The sequence below is a fragment of the Rana temporaria genome, chromosome 6 (assembly GCF_905171775.1).
Source record: "Rana temporaria chromosome 6, aRanTem1.1, whole genome shotgun sequence".
Lineage (NCBI taxonomy): Eukaryota > Metazoa > Chordata > Amphibia > Anura > Ranidae > Rana > Rana temporaria.
The window spans coordinates 199,537,406-199,557,043 of record NC_053494.1 but is presented as its reverse complement, the minus strand read 5'-3'; the positions used below and the strand labels follow the sequence as shown (position 1 = coordinate 199,557,043).

The 19,638-nt window shown below is 43.1% G+C and overlaps 1 protein-coding gene across 1 annotated transcript in view; it reads right to left on the bottom strand.

Annotated features, from left to right (window-relative positions):
- Nucleotides 1–2,194: 2,194 nt before the first annotated feature.
- LOC120944145 (lactase-phlorizin hydrolase-like) overlaps nt 2,195–19,638 on the bottom strand; it is a 69,158-nt gene continuing 51,714 nt past the window's right edge. The window contains exons 13-17 of the mRNA XM_040358058.1: nt 16,910–17,019; nt 12,827–12,961; nt 7,709–7,929; nt 3,615–3,854; nt 2,195–2,544 (exon numbers count right to left, since the gene is read on the bottom strand). Of these exons, the coding sequence (XP_040213992.1) occupies nt 2,312–2,544; nt 3,615–3,854; nt 7,709–7,929; nt 12,827–12,961; nt 16,910–17,019 (939 nt within the window). The 3' untranslated portion in view covers nt 2,195–2,311. The remainder of the gene's footprint in view (nt 2,545–3,614; nt 3,855–7,708; nt 7,930–12,826; nt 12,962–16,909; nt 17,020–19,638) is intronic.

Sequence of the window (19,638 nt, the reverse complement as noted above, 5' to 3'; positions counted from 1 at the left end):
TTCAGTCTTAGGAGGTGTAAGAATACACGGGGCCACACGATGAGACTGGAAGAGAAGCAGTTTAGCCTTTAAGATGCGCAGGGGGTTTTTCATTCAGGGCAATAAAGATGTGGAACTCTTCCACAATTGGTGGTGTCAACGAAGTATTGATAGTAATGAATAAGAGCCCAACTCTGTGTCCCGTGATGTATGATAAAGAAACTTACTGGGTTATACGCCATCTCTAGGTGAATGGACACTGCTAGACCAAAGTCTAAAGCCTCATATACACGATCTGATTTTCTGTGGGGTGAGGAGTACAAAGACAAGTGTGTCTTGCCTACAGTCAAGCATGGTGGTGGGAGTGTCATGGTCTGGGGCTGCATGTGTGCTGCCAGCACTGGGGAGCTACAGATCATTGAGGGAACCATGAATGCCAACATATCCTATGACACTGAAGCAGAGCATGATCCTCCTTCCTTTAGAGACTGGGCTGCAGGGCAGTAGTCCAACATGATAACGACACCAAATACACCTCCAAGGTGACCACTGCCTGGCTAAAGAAGCTGAGGGTAAAGGTGATGGACTGGCCAAGCATGTCTCCAGACCTAAACCCTATTGAGCATCTGTGGGACTCCTCAAACGGAAGGTGGGAGAGCGCAAGGTCTCTAACATTCACCAGCTCTGTGATGTCGTCATGGAGGAGTGGAAGAGGACTCCAGTGGCAACCTGTGAAGCTCTGGTGAACTTCATGCCCAAGAGGGTTATGGCAGTGCTGGAAAATAATGGTGGCCACACAAAATATTGATATTTTGGGTCTAATTTGGACATTTTCACTTAAGGGTGTACTCACTTTTGTTGCCAGCGGTTTAGACATTAAAGCGGAGGTTCACCCTAACATGTTCCTAACATGCTGGTGATTGACGTGATGACAAAAAACGAGCTTCCCCCGTCGCGTAAGCTGCGTCACAATTGGCGAAAGGAGCCGAACGGCGAGTCGGGGCTCTACTGTGCCTGCGCACCGCCGTTCGGCTCCTTTCGGCAATCGTGACGCAGCTTACGCGACGGGGGGGGGGAGCTTGTTTTTGGTCATCACGTCAATCACCAGCATGTTAGGAACGCCCACTCCCACGGGACTCGCAACCCGGAAGCCACGGGTGAATTAGCTGTACCAAGGTATGTACAGCATACAAACAAACATAATAGGCATAATTGTATTGTAATGTGGGGGGCCAATGTAATACTAGAAAGTCGTTTTTAGGGTGAACCTCTCCTTTAATGTGTAATTCTGTGAAAATAAGAATAAAAACGCACGCTGTAGGACCAGGTCACACCTGGGTGCTCTGTCTGTGAAGAGGGAGGGGCAGATCCACAAAACAAGATCCGACGGCATCTGGGATCGATCCGACAGGCGTACGTCTTAGTACGCCGTCGGATCTTGGATGCAATTTTTCGGCGGCCGCTAGGTGGTGTTTCCGTCGAAATCCGCGTCGAGTATGCAAATTAGCTATTTACGGCGATCCACGAACGTCCGTCCGTCCGGCGCATTTTTTTACGTCGTTTGCGTTCGGCTTTTTCCGGCGTATAGTTAAAGCTGTTGTTATGAGGCGTACTCAATGTTAAGTATGGCCGTCGTTCCCGCGTACAATCTTGAATTTTTTACGTCGTTTGCGTAAGTCGTTCGCGAATAGGGATTTGCGTAGAATGACGTCACCGTTGTAAGCATTGGCTTGTTCCGGTTAAATTTCGAGCATGCACACTGGGATACCCCCAGAAACGGCGCATGCGCAGTTAAAAAAAAACGTTGTTTACGTCGGGTCACGACGTATTTACATAAAACACGCCCCCATAACTTCCATTTGAATTCCACGCCCTTACACCGCAAAAGATACACTACGCCGCCGTAACTTATGGCGAGAATTCGTTGAGGATTCGAAACAAAAAAAAGTAAGTTACAGCGGCGTAGTGTATCTTAGATACGCTACGCCCGGCGCAATAATGCGCCGTTGTACGTGGATCTACCCCGAGTATTTTTCTAGCAGATGAGTTTAGTAGTCATGTGTCCCTATGCTTAGGCATGCCATGCTTTTTGAAAAATGCCTTTTATTTTTAATAATGTTATCCAAAACGCATTAGTGCAGTGTGGGTGTAACATAACCAAGGCTTTCAGCAAAATTATTTTACCAGTATAGACTCTCCTTATGAAGAATTTTAGTTGTACAAAATGAACTCTCTTAATTTATTACATAATTGGTTCCATTCAGGCAGTTTTTACAATGTACAGAAACAATTAAGCAAACATTCATTTCAATGCATTGCCGGTATCTGCATCCTAAAATAATTCAGCTATCTTTAACTTCTTCTTCAGCTTGCTGTACATCACTATAAACACAATAATGCCGATGACGGAGGCGAGTACAAGGGCAAACTCCACGTACAGCGCAATCATGGCGTCCTCTGTAGAGATGTCCAGTCCCAGGAAACTGACGCTGGTGGATTTTGGAGTGTCGGGGGTCTCAGGGGTCTTAGTGGTCTCAGTGGTCAGATCTGGCCTACGTGTTGTGGCTGTGGGTGGAAAGCAACAAATGAAATTTATAAAAACAAGACTTTAAGAAATTGTAGATAGATGCATCTATAACATTACACTTAAAGGGTTAGTAAAGGAATTTTTTTTTCCTTTAAAATAACAAACATGTTATACTTACCTCCACTGTGCAGTTCGTTTTGCACAGAGTGGCCCCGATCCTCGTCTTCTGGGGTCCCCCGGCGGCTGTCTTTGGTCCTCCCTGCAAGTACTGATCACAGTCATGCGAGAGAGCTCGCATGGTGGCGAGTAAGGATGAGCTCTGGCGTGTTCGCATAGTACACGTGCGGAGCCCGCCAGGAAGTGTGCACGGCGCTGCGCTAATCACAGCCAGGGAGACATTTCACGATCCCTGCAGCCGAGCATCGGGAAATGTCTCCCTGGCTGTGATTAGCACAGCACCATGCACACTTCCTGGCGGGCTCTGCAGGTGTTCTATGCGAACACGCCAGAGCTCAACCTTAGTGGCGAGTAATTGCGGGCGCCCTCCCGTGATACAGCGAGCGGCCATAGCCAATCCCCAATATTTTTGGGGGATATTTATTATAGCAAAAAGGAAAAAACATTGCATTTTTTTCAAAATTGTCGCTCTATTTTTGTTTATAGCGCAAAAAATAGAAACCGCAGAGGTGATCAAATACCACCAAAAGAAAGCTCTATTTGTGGGAAAAAAAGGACGCCAATATTGTTTGGGAGCCACGTCGCACGGCCGCGCAATTGTCAGTTAAAGCGACGCAGTGCCGAATCGCAAAAACTGGCCGGGTCCTTTACCTGCATTTTGGTCCGGGTCTTAAGTGGTTAAGTGACTCTTTTGCAAAATGTACAGTTATTGATGATGCAACATTATGGTGATATCAACAGGAATTTTCTTTTTATGCTTGTGCAATGCTTTATGGTTTTATAAGGCTGTAATATAACATTGCAAATGTCCATCATACTCAAGAGGCAGCATATAACTGGAATACACATTCCAGTAACCAGGACACCGGGGTTTGCAGGCAGTAAAAGCTTGAAGGGAATGTTCCTTCTCTGTATATTTTCTATGGCTCACCTGTAGGTTCCTGATCCAGCCCTAGACATGGATGATTGCTGTCCGGGTCTGGGAATCCATTGCACTGGATGAGATTTCTGTAATACTTGATGGACTCCTTTGGGATGCGCGTCAGATTTGGGTCACTGTAATTGGTGTAATACAAACCAAACCTTTCTGAGAAACCTGTTGACCACTCAAAATTATCCATAAGGCACCATGCAGTATAACCACGGATGTCCACACCATCATGCTTAACCGCTGTGGAAAAACCCCAAAAAGGTCATATTTAACAAATGGCATATTTTCTATGGTATTTACCCCTTTATATAAAAAAGAAAAATAGAAAAACATCATACAGCCCGACTTGCTAACAAGAAATGTGTACTAATGTGTAGAAAAAAAGTACCATTTGAAATAATGGTTGACTATGAGATACAGCCAGGTTACTCGAAGTTAAGGGTTTTTGAACTTGTTCTGTATTGGTTTATTGTTGTATAATTTCCTTCTGAAGAGGGGCTGGATTTACCAGATGTTAGTTAATTCAGGATACACTTTACGCCAGGGGTCTTCAAACTACGGCCCTCCAGTTGTTCAGGAACTACAGTTCCCATCATGCCTAGTCATGTCTGTGAATGTCAGAGTTTTACAATGCCTCATGGGACGTGTATTTCCGCAACATCTGGAGGGCCGTAGATTGAGGATCCCTGCTTTACGTCCACCAGCACCCACATTATGCTCTGAATAGCAGTCACAGTAAAGGCCCCCTTCAGGAGATCTAGGAGGACGCCTAAGTGGATGGCCGCCGTCGTCACAGATACCAGTGGCGTTGAGGCGGTGCCGCACCAGGCAAAACAAATAGGTGTAAAGGAGTGTGAGAGCGAGGCTTGGAAAGCAAGCTGCCTCGTGGAGAGACTAGCCAGGAAGTAGCACAGAAATAAAATTTCAAAGAAAAAAGAAGAAAAACCTAAAACTAAGAACCAAGAAAAAACAAAAAAAAAGAACAACTAAGAAAAAAAGGAAAAGAAAAGAAAAAAAGAAGAGAAGAAAAGAAAAACAACAGAAAAAAAAGGAAAAATGCATATGCAAAAATAATAAAAATCAATATAAATAAAAATACAAATACATGTGAAATAATTCTAAAAATACAATAAAAATAAAATAAAAACAAATATACTAAAATAAAAAAAATATGAATAATAAAATAAAGATAAATATGAAAATAAATATAAATGAAAAATAATAAAAAAACAAATCAAATAAATGCTAATAATGAAATAAACACAAAAAAAATGGAAATATGAAAACAACAGTCCAAGGATCTCGCTACCAAGTGAGAACCCTGGATGTTAATATCACGACGGTAGCTCAAGGTTTATCAAAAACAATTTTGTTCAGTTGTTTGATGGTTCCAATGCCCAGCTGGTGATCGTTTCAGGACCCACCTTTTCTCTATGAGCCGTTTTACCAGGAACGAGTGCGATTGGAATATTGACTTGACTTTAACCTCAGTCACTAATACTTGGTCCTATGGACCTACAATGATCTCAGGAATGTTATAGTTCTATTTTCTTGTCGTTTGAGGGACACAGGAAATATTAAACCTTTGGGTTATATTGTCACCTACAGGAGGACTAGACACTGACAAAGAAAAAAAATCTGTAGGTCGGCCCAGAATATAACCAAAGTTTATTGCTAGGAGGATGGACAGCTTTTCTTCAGCTCTGCTGTTGTAAAGACTGATCAGTTTTTCTTTTCTCGGGTGTTAACTGAAATCAACTCTTCACATGGAATGCATTAAGGTAAAAAACCTTATTTTAGAACCACTTTAACTGAAATTGTAAATAGTCAGGACATATGTACTCTAAGGGGCAGATCCACAAAAGGATTACGCCGGCGCATCTACTGATACGCCGGCGTAATTTTAAATTTACTGCGTCGTATCTTTGTTTTGTATCCACAAAACAAGATACGACGGCATCTGGGATCGATCCGACAGGCATAGTACGCCGTCGGATCTAAGCTGCAATTTTTCGGCGGCCGAGAGGTGGCGTTCCCGTCGAAATACGCATTGAGTATGCAAATTAGCTAGTTACGGCGATCCACGAACGTACGTCGGCCCGGCGCATTTTTTTACGTCTTTTCGTTCGGCTTTTTCTGGCGTATAGTTAAAGGTGCTTATGGTGGTGTACTCAATGTTAAGTATGGCCGTTGTTCCCGCGTACAATTTTTAATTTTTTACGTTGTTTGCGTAAGTCGTTCGCGAATAGGAATTTGCGTAGAATGACGTCACCGTCGTAAGCATTGGCTAGTTCCGGTTAAATTTCGAGCATGCGCACTTGGATACCCCCAGGGACGGCGCATGCGCAGTTAAAAAAAAACGTTGTTTACGTCGGGTCACAACTTATTTACATAAAACACGCCCCCATTATATCCATTTGAATTCCGCGCCCTTACGCCGCAAGAGATACACTACGCCGCCGTAACTTACGGCGCAAATTCGTTGAGGATTCAAAAGAAAAAAAGTAAGTTACAGCGGCGTAGTGTATCTTAGATACGCTACGCTCGGCGCACTAATGCGCCGTTGTACGTGGATCTACCCCTAAAGTTCTTATATTTATTAGACATGTGTAGAACAAAAAAAAATTTGATTTGATTCGTTATTTACATAAATTAGTTTAGTTACATTTTATTTGTTTAATTTGTTTTCGGAAATTTATTTTGTTTATTCGTTTTCAAATCGATTAGAAAAGTTTTTGAATCAGTTTTGAATAGTTTTCGAATTTGAAGCGTTTTTGAATATATTTTTAATCGTTTTCGAATCAATTTTGAATAGTTTTCTAATTAGAAAAGTTTTCAAATTTGAAAACTTTTCAATTTGGAATAGTTTTCCAATTTCCCAAAAAAATATAATAGAATAGAAACTAAAGGAATAGAATAGAATATATATATATATATATATATATATATATATATATTTTCTTTTCTATTCCTTTATTTTCTGTTCTATTTTATTCTCTTTGGAAATTGGAAAACTATTCGATATCGAAAACGTTTTCGAATTTGAAAACTATTATGCTGCGTACACACGACCGTTTTTCATGATGAGAAAAATGCAATTCTTTTAATTGGTCGTGAAAAAACGGTCGTGTGTAGGCTCCAGAGCATTTTTCTCGATGAGAAAAATGGGCGTTAAAAATTTAGAATCTGCTTTTTTCTCGTCGTTTTTCACGTTGTCTTTTTTCACGTCGGGAAAAACAGTCGTGTGTACGCTTTAACGAGGGGGAAAAAAACCAACATGTTGATAGAGCTCCCACAAAACTATTTGGCCCAGATTCTCAAAGAGCTTACGACGGCGCAACGCCATGTACGCCGTCGTTAGTCCTAATCTGGGCCGTCGTATCTATGCGACTGATTCTTAGAATCAGTTACGCATAGATATCCATTAGATCCGACAGGCGTAAGGCTCTTATGCTGTCGGATCTTAAATGTAATTTTTTTTTTGGCCGCTAGGTGTCGCCTCCGTCGTTTTACTCGTTGAGTATGCAAATTAGCTAGATACGCAAATTCCTGAACATACCCGCGGTCGACGCAGTGAAGTTACGACGTTTACGTTAGGTTTGCGCGGCGTAAAGTTGCCCCTGCTATATGAGGGGCAACCAATGTTAAGTATGGCCGTCGTTCCCGCGTCGAAATTTTAAAATTTACGTTGTTTGCGTAAGTCGTCCATGAATGGGGCTGGAAGCCATTTACGTTCACGTCGAAACCAATGACGTCCTTGCGACGTCATTTGGAGCAATGCACCCTGGGATATTTTCCGGATGGCGCATGCGCAGTACGTTCGGCGCGGGAACGCGCTTATTTTAAATGCTCCACGCCCCCTACCCGGCTAATTTTAATTAGGCGGGCTTGCGCCGGGTGATTTACACTACGCCGCCGCAACTTTACAGGCAAGTTCTTTGTGAATAAAGCACTTGCCTGTAAAACTTGCGGCGGCGTAACGTAAATGAGATACGTTATGCCCGTGGAGTTTTACGCCCATCTACGAGAATCTGGGCCTTACTCTTTAAGTGGAGTTCTCTTCTAAAATACTGCAAAGCTTATTTTTCTCGTACCTTTCAGAGCCTCGTTGATGTAGTGCTTGAAGTAGTGATTCCGCCATTTGTCATTTAGGTCTGTCTCGCGTTCAGAAATTCCATTCTCCGTCACATAAATAGGGGGGTTGTTGTATTGTTCCTTTATCCAATTCAAAATCCTCCGGAAGCCAAAAGGAGTCACTTTGAGCCAAATAGAACCGGAGCCAAGCCAGCTGCGGTCAGTCATAGTTGTCACTCCCCTAGGTCAAGGCATCTCAGTGTCATTTATTGAAATTTTCAGCAAACATGCTTTCAGAACACAACATATACAGTATATCACCTATGGATCTTTGTTTAAAACTACACTCCAGGGAAACAGTAAAAAAAAAAAAAAACAACAAAATACATATATGCAAGCTTTTTACCTGCCAAATGATTCAAATTTCTGCCATCCAGGTATGAGATTTACATGCCTCTGCCACATAGCTTACCCATGTCTGGTGGTGATTTTTCTATGCTGCATTTAACTAATGCCCTGTACACACGATCGGATATCTGATGGAATCTAATCCGATGGATTTTTTCATCGGATATCCGATGAAGCTGACTTTCATCAGTCTTGCCTACACACCATGAGTCCAAAATCCAAACCGTGCCAAAACGCGGTGACGTAAAACACTACGACGTGCTGAGAAAAATGAAGTTTAATGCTTCCGAGCATGCGTCAACTTGATTCTGAGCATGTGTGGATTTTTCTCCGATGGAGTTCTACACAGACGATCGTTTTTTTTTTTTCGTTTTTTTTATCCATAGGAAAATTTTAAAACATGTTCTATTTTTTTTCACCGATGGAAAACAAACCGTTTTCATCAGACAAACCGATCGTGTGTACAGGGCTTTACACTTACAGGCCTCCTATCTTCCCCCAACTTGTGAGGAGACAAAAAAATTGAGAAGCAGCAGACCTCCCAGAAAGCCTGAGCCCGCAGCTCCCACCCCCTCCACAGCCCAGCACTCCAGTGAGCGTGGTGGTGGTGGGGGGGAACTGAGTGATCAGCGATGTTTGATTGATTGGTTCTCAGTCTTAAAGCTGGCGGGGGACAGATGCAGCATCAAAACAATGCTGCATCCCCTTAGGTAAGTATGATTCCAAAAAAAACTTCTCTTTTCATATGGTAAACCATAGTAGTAAACTGTAGCAACAAAATATATTTAATCATAGACATTATAACTTGATGTGAGCAACTACAGTATCTCACAAAAGTAAGTACACCCCTCACATTTTTGTAAATATTTTACTATATCTTTTCATGTGACAACACTGAAGAAATGACACTTTGCTACAATGTAAAGTAGTGAGTGTACAGCTTGTATAACAAGCACCGTCCAAAAGTGAGTACACACCTAAGTGAAAATGTCCAAATTGAGCCCAATTAGCCATTTTACCTCCCCAATGTCATGTGACTCGTTAGGTCTCAGGTGTGAATGGGGAGCAGGTGTGTTAAATTTGGTGTCATTGCTCACACTCTCTCATATCGGTCACTGGAAGTTCAACATGGCCCCTCATGGCCTCTCTGAGGATCTGGAAAAAGAATTGTTGCTCTACATAAAGATGGCCTAGGCTACAAGAAGATCGCCAAGACCCTGAAACTGAGCTGCAGCATGGTGGCCAAGACCATACAGCGGTTTAACAGGACAGGTTCCACTCACAACAGGTCTCGCCATGGTCTACCAAAGAAGCTCAGCGTCATATCAAAGTTTACATTGTAGCAAAGTGTAATTTCTTCAGTGTTGTCACATTAAAAGATAGAATAAAATATTTACAAAAATACTTTTGTGAGATAATGTACATTTCATAGGTCTTTGGGCCTTAAAGCGGGAGTTCTGCTGGAAAACCGTTTTTTTTAAAGAAGTTTTTGTAACACTGATGGTACAACGAAAATTGTACTCACCAGTCTCCTGCTTGCAGCCGCTACGAAGACGATTTCCCCCAAAAGAATATTTTATAAAAATCGATGATGGACATTGCCATCTTGACTGCGGGCACTCTGAAGCCCTCCTGAAGCCCTTCCGGGATGCGGTGATTGTATCAGGCGCACGCACAGTGTGACGGCGAGCAGCGCCGTCAACACTGCGTCGTTGCTAGGACAACGGCCGGCAGCGTCCTGAAAAGGACACTCCCCGCTGTGACTAGCAGACAAGTTACTAGTCACGTGACCCGCGAGATATCGCGGGATTTTCTAACACGGCGCGTCTCCTGGGATTCTCAGGACTAACTCCCAGGAGACATAGCGCTGGTGGGGATTGAAAGCCACGCCCACTCCCGCGGGGAAAAGTGAGTGACAGCTCACTAAAGGCCCTCGTTCAAAGGTAAGGAGGCCAATTAAAAAAAAAAAAAACGGATGCAGAGCGTACTGTGGAAGCTGGTTTGAAACAGAAAAAGTTGCCAATTAGGGTGAACTACCGCTTTAAGCCTGGTACACACGATCGGATTTTAAGCGGACAAAGCGTAGGACTTTTGTCTGAAGGGCTTCTGCACACATTTGTTGCCGGAAAATTTGAAAGCGTGCTATCCAACATTTGTTGGTGGGAAATCCGACAACAATTGTCCGATGGAGCGTACAAACGGTCGGATTTTCCGACAACAACTTGCCATCACACAATTCCCCTCGGATAATCCGATCGTGTGTACGGGCCTTTAGAGTTGAAAAAAGACCTGAAATCAAACCAAACCTCATTGGACTTATGCAAAAATATCAACAAAAGCAGAGATACTTATAGGTAGATTCACAAACATTGCCCTAACTTTAGGACGGCCTAGCCTAGCCTGTTTAGGCTACACCGCCGTAAATTAGTTAGGCTAGTAGTGATTCTCAAACCACTCACCTGCTAATCTACGGCGGTGTAGCCTAAAACGAGCGGGCGTAAGGGCGCCTAATTCAAATTGCTTGGAGGGGGGCGTGTTTCATGGTAATGAGGCTTGACCCCACGTTTTTGACGTTTTTTGACACTGCGCATGCGCCGGGCGACTACATTTCCCAGTGCGCATTGCGGCTAAGTACGCCGTACGGGCCTATTGATTTAGATGTGTACGTAAACTACGTAAATCCCGATTCGCGGACTACTTGCGCAAACAAAGTAACAAATTCGAACCTCGCGGCGGGAACGGCGGCCATACTTAACATTGTTATTCCACCTCATAGGTGGAATAACTTTAGGCGGCCTATCCCTTACGGAAACAACGTAATGCGACGGTGTAGGCCTGCCGTTCGTTCGTGAATCGGCCTAATCCCTAATTTACATAATCTACGCCGGCCGCAATGGATGCGCCATCTAGCGGCCAACAGAAACATTGCAAGCTAAGATAGAACGGCGCAAGCCGGCCTAACTTAGCTTTGTTTAAGTGCATCTCTGTTAGAGAATACACTTAAACAAACGCCGGCGTAGATTCAGAGTTAGGTCAGCTTATCTACTGATAAGCCGACCTAACTCTTTGTGAATCTACCTATTAATTCTTTCATAAGCACGCCAACACAGTGAAGACTGGTTCTCTTAAAACGGTGTGACTTTAGCAATTAGAGTCTCGTCATATTTTTTAGTGCTGTCATAAAATCAAAAGAGATAATCTGGTAGTTGCAGCAATTTAGTCATAAATCGCTTTAAAGGAGTTGTAAAGGAACCATTTTTTTTTTTGCTGAAATGACTGTTTACAGGGTATAGAGACATAATAGTTAACTGATTCCTTTGAAAAATGATTAAAAATAGATAAAAATAAAGATAAAAAAATGTACCTACAGTTTCTAGTTTCGTTTTTGCATGTTGTTTCCTGCTTCTGTGATGTACAGAGCCACAGAGCCAATACAGGGCAGTGATGGTTTGGAAAATGAAACTGATTGGCGCTGTGGGGTTTTAGACACACAGTAATCACACCTCCTTGATTAGTGACCACAGAGAGAAAGCTCCCCGCACTGTGGTCATCAGGAAACAGACAACCAGGAAGTGTGGAGATCAGAAAAGAATTACAGCAACTTTAGAGCAAAAAACGAACAATGAGGACATGAAAACAGCACTGCATTAAGGTAAAGGAAGCTAGTAAGATAAAAAAAAATTCCTTTACAAACCCTTTAAATATATTTTATGCACACTATTCCACTCTGTAAATAAGTGACCTGCAAACATACTAGCGTCACCTACACCCCAGGGCAGAAAATAAAGATAATATCTATAGCTTACTATAGTTTCGTTGTATTGAGGGCCATGGTGTTGTGTTTGGAAAGGAAAAGTGGAGTTTTGGAATTACAGTGGAACCTCGGATTGCGAGTAATGCGGTTAACGAGCGTTTTGCAATACGAGCACTGTATTTTTAAAAATCGTAACTTGATTTGCGAGTGTTGTCTCGCAAAATGAGCACGATTCAGGCCAAAGCGATGTGCAGTATCGTGTTTGGACTGAGGTGGGGGGGGGGGGGCGCCTGAGTCGAGCGCGCCTGAGTCGAGCGGAGCTGAACGGCGCCAATCACAGCTGATTGTTGCCGTTCGGGAACTGCACAGCAAGGCCCGAGAACAGCTCAGCTGACCTTGGCAAACCTCGGAAAGACTTGTGAACGGAGTCTTTCCGAGGTTTTCCAAGGTGTCCTTTGGCCTTAGCGACCGTTTCCGAGGCTCTCCAGCAGTATTGTATGCCATTGAAGTCAATGCGGAACTAATTATTTTCGTTTCCATTGACTTCAATGGGGAAACTCACTTTGATATGAGAGTACTTTGGATTACAAGCATTCCCCTGGAACGGATTATGCGCGTAATCCGAGGTTCCACTGTATATACAGGGCTTTTTTTAAGCTGGAACTTGGTGGAACTCAGTTCCACCACCTCTGGCTCAGGCCCTCTGCTCACTGCTCACCATTTTCACTTGTAAACACAGAAGTCCGGCTTCTGTGTTTACATGTGACAGCTTGTTTCCCAACAGTTTCCCACAAATCTGATCTCCTGAGCAGCTCCCACTGAGTGCAGGATGGGGACAAGGGAGATGCAGGTGTTTCTGGGGTGCAGTGTGGATGCCCACACCCCAACTGTATGATCTCCCTGCAAGAGTGAGGGGGGGTTGAGGGGTCGTGGTGGAGTTCCTGTACCTATTTTCTGAGATGTTGATGTCTCTTACCTGTCTGCATCATATGACTGCGTGCTTTGGGCAAAATTGATAGGAGAAGTCAACACAGTGGTGTAGTGATTGAAGCCAAAGAAGTCGTATGTTCCTTTAATTCTTTTTTTCTCTTCCTCCGTGAATTCAGGAAGCCTGATAGCAATTCAAACACAATATGTTACTACAATAAAGTGCATCTCTGGCCCAAAACTATTTTTTGGTTTTGGATATGCCGGGAAAATCTTTGAACCAGTGTCATGTTTTTATCCTGTGTCCCCATTTGAGAGAACCACCTATACATTTTTTGTCCCTGCTACCAGGATATTGAGGAACAGGGTTGTCCACAATGGCAAGAAGAAACAGGCATAAGTAAAAAGCCAACAGAGGTCTTACTTTACATACAGAAAGAAAGGCTTTTCTGCCGTGTCCCAGCTCCCAGGAAATTTCCCTCCACTTCCTGGCACCGGGGCAAGAAGTAAAGGGTAGCCTCTATATCAAGGACTTAGCAAAGGAAAAAAAATTTTTGGGCATCAAAGCAGGGCTAAAGTCCTGCGGGGACGCGTGGGAACAGAGTCCCTGCACTTTTTTCACAGCAGGAACGCAGTTCCCTTTGCAGGACTAGAGCAGCCGAGAGCACCCGAGCCACCCGAGCCAGTCCTTCACTTAGCGGCGATGCCCAGCTCGAGTCACTGTCAGGGGCAGGCGAACCTTAGTAATCCTTTATGTTACTGGCCGCTTTCTGTATATGGATTCATCGGGTAGTGTGCGGGTATTCCGTCACTTCCTCGATGCCGCAATGTCTCCTGGGTTTAGTAATTATGCATATGAGCGTATAATTTTTTTTTTTGGTGGGGGAGTGGATCTTGGGTGGGAGTTCCCACACTTTTTTCCCCAGGACTTGACCCCTGCATCAAAGGAAAACACTGCTCTACCTAAAACGACCCAAGAGGTCTAAAAGTAAAGAAAGAGAGTGAATACTTACCAGTGTATGCCACTCTGTTTAGGACAACTCCCTGGTTGCAGTCCTCTAAGAACCAACACCTTAAGGAGCATCAGTGGCATCACTAGGGTTGGTGTCACCCGGTGCGGTAAAACATGGTGTCACCCCCCCCTCTGTCTAGGCTGCCCAGCACCAAGCAGGCAGCACACGGGCATGGGGCGCACCCCAAACCAGCCCCTGTAAATGATAGTATAGGGCAGTATAGTGGCAGGTTAGGGTAGTATAGAGTGGTATAGTGGCAGGTTGGTGTAGTGGGGTGGTATAGGACAGGTTAAGGTGGTATAGGGCATGTTGGGGTGATATAGGGTAGTTTGGGGTGGTATAGGGCAAGTTAGGGTTGCATAGGGCAGGTTGGGGTGGTATAGGGCAAGTTAGGGTGGTACAGGGCAGGTTGGGGTGGTATAGTGCAAGTTAGGGTGGCATAGGGCAAGTTGGGATGGCATGGGAAAGGTTGGGGTGGTACAGGGCAAGTTAGGGTGGCATTGGGCAGGTTGGGGTGGTATAGGGCAAGTTATGGTGGCATAGGGCAGATTGGGGTGGTACAGGGCAAGTTAGGGTTGCACAGGGCAAGTTGGGGTGGCATGGGAAAGTGCCTGGAACACTGAATTGCCAAAAGGACCCTGCAACATGGACTTCTGTTAGTGCACCGCCAGGTTTGGAAAGAGACTTTACCATGCAGGTAACCTGGGGTAGCCACAGTTATGTTCAGTTAGGAACGGAATGTTGTTACATGTTATACAGTACATGTCCCAAAGTCTACAGTAAACGTTGTTTCATCTGCTCTGAGCCTGGTCTGAAGTTATGCAAAGGGGTGCATTTGAGGTCTAGATATACTGCTAATGTGGTCTATAACCATAATGTGGGATATCTGTGGCAACACTACAGTAAAAGTTCATGAGTAACTGCAAGGAGAAACAGCAGCCAGTCCTCGGCATAGTACCCGATAGGTGTTAGGGTCTACGGTAGAGGGGGGGGGGGGCAGTGCTTGGACTCCTTACGTACAGGGGTCAAGTCCTGGGGGAAAAAGTGTGGGAACTCCCACCCAAGATCCACTCCCCCACCAAAAAATAAATAAAAAATAATACGCTCATATGCATAATTACTAAACCGCATGTTTTTTTTTTTCGATCCTCTGTACCTTAGTAATCCTTTATGTTACTGGCCGCTTCCTGTATATCGCGGGATTTAGAAAGAACTTGCTTCTTTCTAAATCCTGCGATAACTGGCGGCAGACCTCCGCAATGTCTCCTGGGAACAATGACAAAAGCTCCCAGGAGACATTGCGGCATCGAGGAAGTGACGGAATACCCACATACTACCTGATGAATCCATATACAGGAAGCGGGCAGTAACATAAAGGATTACTAAGGTTCGCCTGCCCCTGACAGTGACTTGGCTTGGGCATCGCCTATTCGTGAAGGATTGGCTCGGGCGGCTTGGCTGCTCTCGGCTGCTCTAGTCCTGCAAAGGGAACTGCGTTCCTGCTGTGAAAAAAGTGCAGGAACTCTGTTCCCACGCGTTCCCTCAGGACTTGAGCCCTGCTTACGTAGCTGTCCACCTCCATAGGTCTCCGGGAGTTAGGTAGAGTTACAGAGATCTATGCCTGGTCACTTGGTACAGAAGGAGAGAAGTTAAAGGGGTTCTAAAGGTTCGTGTTTTTTCACCTTAATGCATCCTATGCATTAAGGTGAAAAAACACCTGGCAATGACGGCCCCCCCAGCCCCCCTGTTTACTTACCTGAGCCCGTTCACCTGCTGTGCGCATCCCATGGCATCCTCTTCTTCACGGAGACTGGCCATTGATTGGATAGATTGATAGCAGCGCAGCCATTGGCTCGTTCTGCTGTCAATCACATCCAATGACGCGGCCGCCGGGGGTCGGGGGTTGGGTCATACACTGGAGAGAAGAGGGGGTTACACTAAATTGGATAAACCCAAATCTGTCTTAAAGTGATACTTAACACTTTTTTAAATTTTAATTCAGGAAGTCCAGACATGCAAAGAATGTATTACCCCTTCCCGGCAACTTAGTCAGTCCCGATTCACTCCTCTCCATGTTTGCTAGTCTCTCCCTGTGCATGCGTGTTCCCAGCTGGGGCTGTGTTTGTCCATTGGAGTACATTCGGAAAACCATGCCCCTGCTTCCCTCTTCCCAGGTAAAAAAAAAAACACCAAGGTCTATGTTGATTGTTAAATGCACTTTCTATGAAAATAAAGGAATTATAAGGCATTAGTACTATTTTAACTACAGTTTATGTACCCCAACAGTACACAGACCTGTTGTATATACAGTATGGGCTAGATTCAGCAAGAATTTACATTGGCATATCTATTGATACGCCGCGTAAATTCAAAGTTGCGCCGGCGTATCTTCTTTCTGTATTCAGAAAGCAAGATACGCCGAAATTAGGCAAAGATCCGACTATCTTAGTTGCATATTTACGCTGGCCGCTAGGTGGCGCTTCCGTCGATTTCAGCATAGAATATGCAAATGAGCTGGATACGCCGATTCAGAAACGTACGCGCGCCCGGCGGATTTTTTTACTTTGTTTGCGTAAGGCTTTTTCCGGCATAACGTTACTTCTGCTATATGAGGCATAGCCAATGTTAAGTATGGACGTCGGGACAGCGTCGAATTTTGCGTAGTTTACGTTGTTTGCGTAAGTCGTTCACGAATAGGGCTTTGCATAAATTACGTTCACGTCGAAAGCATTGACTATTTGCGACGTGATTAGGAGCATGCACACTGGGATACGTTCACGGCCGGCGCATTCGCCGTTCGGAAAAAGCGTCATTTACGTGGGGTCACAATACATTAACATAATACACGCACACATCTTCCAAATTTGAATTAGGCAGGCTTACGCCGGCCTATTTACGCTACGCTGCCGCAACTTTGCTTGGTGAATACTGCACTTGCCTGTCAAAGTTGCGGAGGCGTAACGTAAATAGGATACGTTACGCCCGCACAAAAATACGCGGTCCCTACCTGAATCTACCCCTATGTGTATACAATACACTTGGATTAACATGACACCCTAATATTGCACAAATTTACAAACAGTGGATTCAACGAGTCAAGGTTTTGTGCATATTCTCACCTAGACTGTGTCAGGCCTTGCGCTAAGCTCCTTTCTAACACTCGTGATTTAATTATCTCGTTGTAGTCGCCATTGTTGTAAATTGGGTGTGCAAACCATCCTCCATAAAACTAGATGGGGAAAAATTGAGAAAATAAAAGTTTCAGTAAGGTCAGGTATATTCAACATTTAGCATTTAGTTTTGTTTAGACAATTAGTGAATGATGGATTCTGATTTATTACTGCAGATTACAGCTACTGTGTTTCCCTGAAAATAAGCCGGGTCTTATATTATTTTGGCTACAAAAGACACAGTAGGGCTTATTTTCAGGGTAGGTCTTACCATGTAATGTGCCGTCTTCTCTCCCCCTCTCTCTCCCTGCCTGTCAGGAATCCCCAGTGTGAACCGATTTAAAATGCTTGTAAAATCCTATAATCCACTCTATTACAGTGGTATATAATGTACAATGTGTGTTTCTGTAAAATAATTGTGCCAAATACCTTTGTTATAGCGCCGCTCTGCTCTTCTGTGACCCACCGGAGCTCTCTTCCCCCAATTATATTACAGAAACACACACATTATACATTATATACTCCTGTAATAGAGTGGCTTATAGGATTTTACATGCATTTTAAACTAGGGCTTATTTTCGGGGTAGGGCTTATATTGCAGCCCTCCTGGAAAATAACGCTAGGTCTTATTTTTGGGGTAGGTCTCACTTTTGTGGAAACACGGTACGTGTACGTTTGTGTACGTTACCATATAAATGTAACAACAGCAAACGTGTATCCTGTTTTCACAGATGAGAAATGGCACTGAAAGAGTGAAAAGAGGTCTCATTCAATGATGTACAAAGAGGTACTTTTAAGTCAATATAATACAATTATATCTGGTTCACTAAGGTCACTGGCCCATATAAAAAAAAAAAAATATTCAGAGATTTGACTACAGTTCATGCAGAGAAGAAATGACTATCCCTCAGAATGATTAAGCTGCTGAACTATTGGCACAGTAATAAGGACTCATAATTCTTTTTCTGTAACAATTTAACTGGAGAGGTTCATCAAGTTCAGACTTAAAAGGAACAGAAAATATTGTTTATCCAGAAGGCAAAAAGTCGGACTCAATTTGCTTTAACAGAGAAAAAAAAATCTTAAAGTGGAACTCTCTCAATCAACATTGACTATTTTTAAGATAGGACGGGACTTTGGAGGCACCAAACGACACTTGGGAATGGAAAAATTAGGTTCAAATAAAGAATTTAGCGATACAAACATTTTAAATCCATATAAAATAGAAACATGATGCATACAAGTAGTAAGCCATATATGTCAACAACAAGAATTATACATGATTCCTAAAAAAAAGCAGTGCTACAACACAACAATATCCCTACGCGTTACAACTAAAGCAGTCTTCTTCAGGGAGTTCATTGTTGAGGAGTACATTAAATGGACACTAAAAGACAAATGTCAATCAGAGATATATTTTACAAGATCATGTTCAAATATATACATCAAACATTGAAAATATATATATCTATATAAATATATATATATATATATATATATATATATATATATATATATAGATATATCTATACACATATATATATATATATATATATATATATATATATATATATATGTATATATATATCTCTATATATATATATATATATATATATATATATATATATATATATATATATATATAGATATATCTTACATAATATAAATAGGAAAATCATAAATGGACAGCAAACTTGGCTCCTAGGGGCGCAGTTACATATCTCATATTGATTACATTTTTATTATATATTAGGCTGCCTTCTTCTGTATGGTCTCTTGATTCCTGGATTCCCTTGGAGCCAAGTTTGCTGTCAATTTATGGTTTCCCTATTTATATTATGTAAGCTATACCCACATTTTCAATGTTTGATGGATACATTTGAACATGATCTTGTAAAATATATATATATATTTTAGTATTTTTTTTATATATTTTTTTTTAGATACCTAACCTACATCTGCTCCTGAAGAGTGGCAGAAGCCACGAAACACGTCAAGCTATTAGACCCCCCCCCCTTTTACATCGCAAGACTGTTACCAATATTTTACTGATTGTGCCATACTGGATTGTACCAATCAATTAAGGCCATGTTTATTACATGGTGCAAACAGGCAATAATGATTTTGGTCTTTTATAATGTGTACAATATGAACTAATATGTTACTATACAACCATGTTGTTATATATTTTGTATAAAATACATTTTTATTGATTGTATTTTGTTGTCATGCATTATGCCTTCATGTAACTTATAGAGTTCTAAATTCACTATGTACCTTCCAGACACATTCTTGTTGTGATATCTCCCTGGCTGCATGCTTCATATTAAAGCGGAGTTCCACCCAAAAATGTAACTTCCGCTTTCTGGTTCCTCCCCCCTCTCTGGTGTCCCATTTGGCAGCTTTTTAGGGGGAAGGGGGAAGCAGATACCTGTCTAATACACGTATTCTGCTCCCACTTCCGGGCATAGATATCCGAGCCACCCACGGGTATCTCCGCCCCTCCGCCCCCCCTGCTGTCTTTTGGGAGACACACAGGTCCCAGAAGACAGCAGGGACCAGTGGGATTGCTCAGCGCGACTCGCACATGTGCAGTAGGGAACCAGGAAATGAAGCCGGAAGGCTTCACCTCCTGATCCCCTTAATGAAGATGGCAACGGCAGCAACCGAGAGCCGGG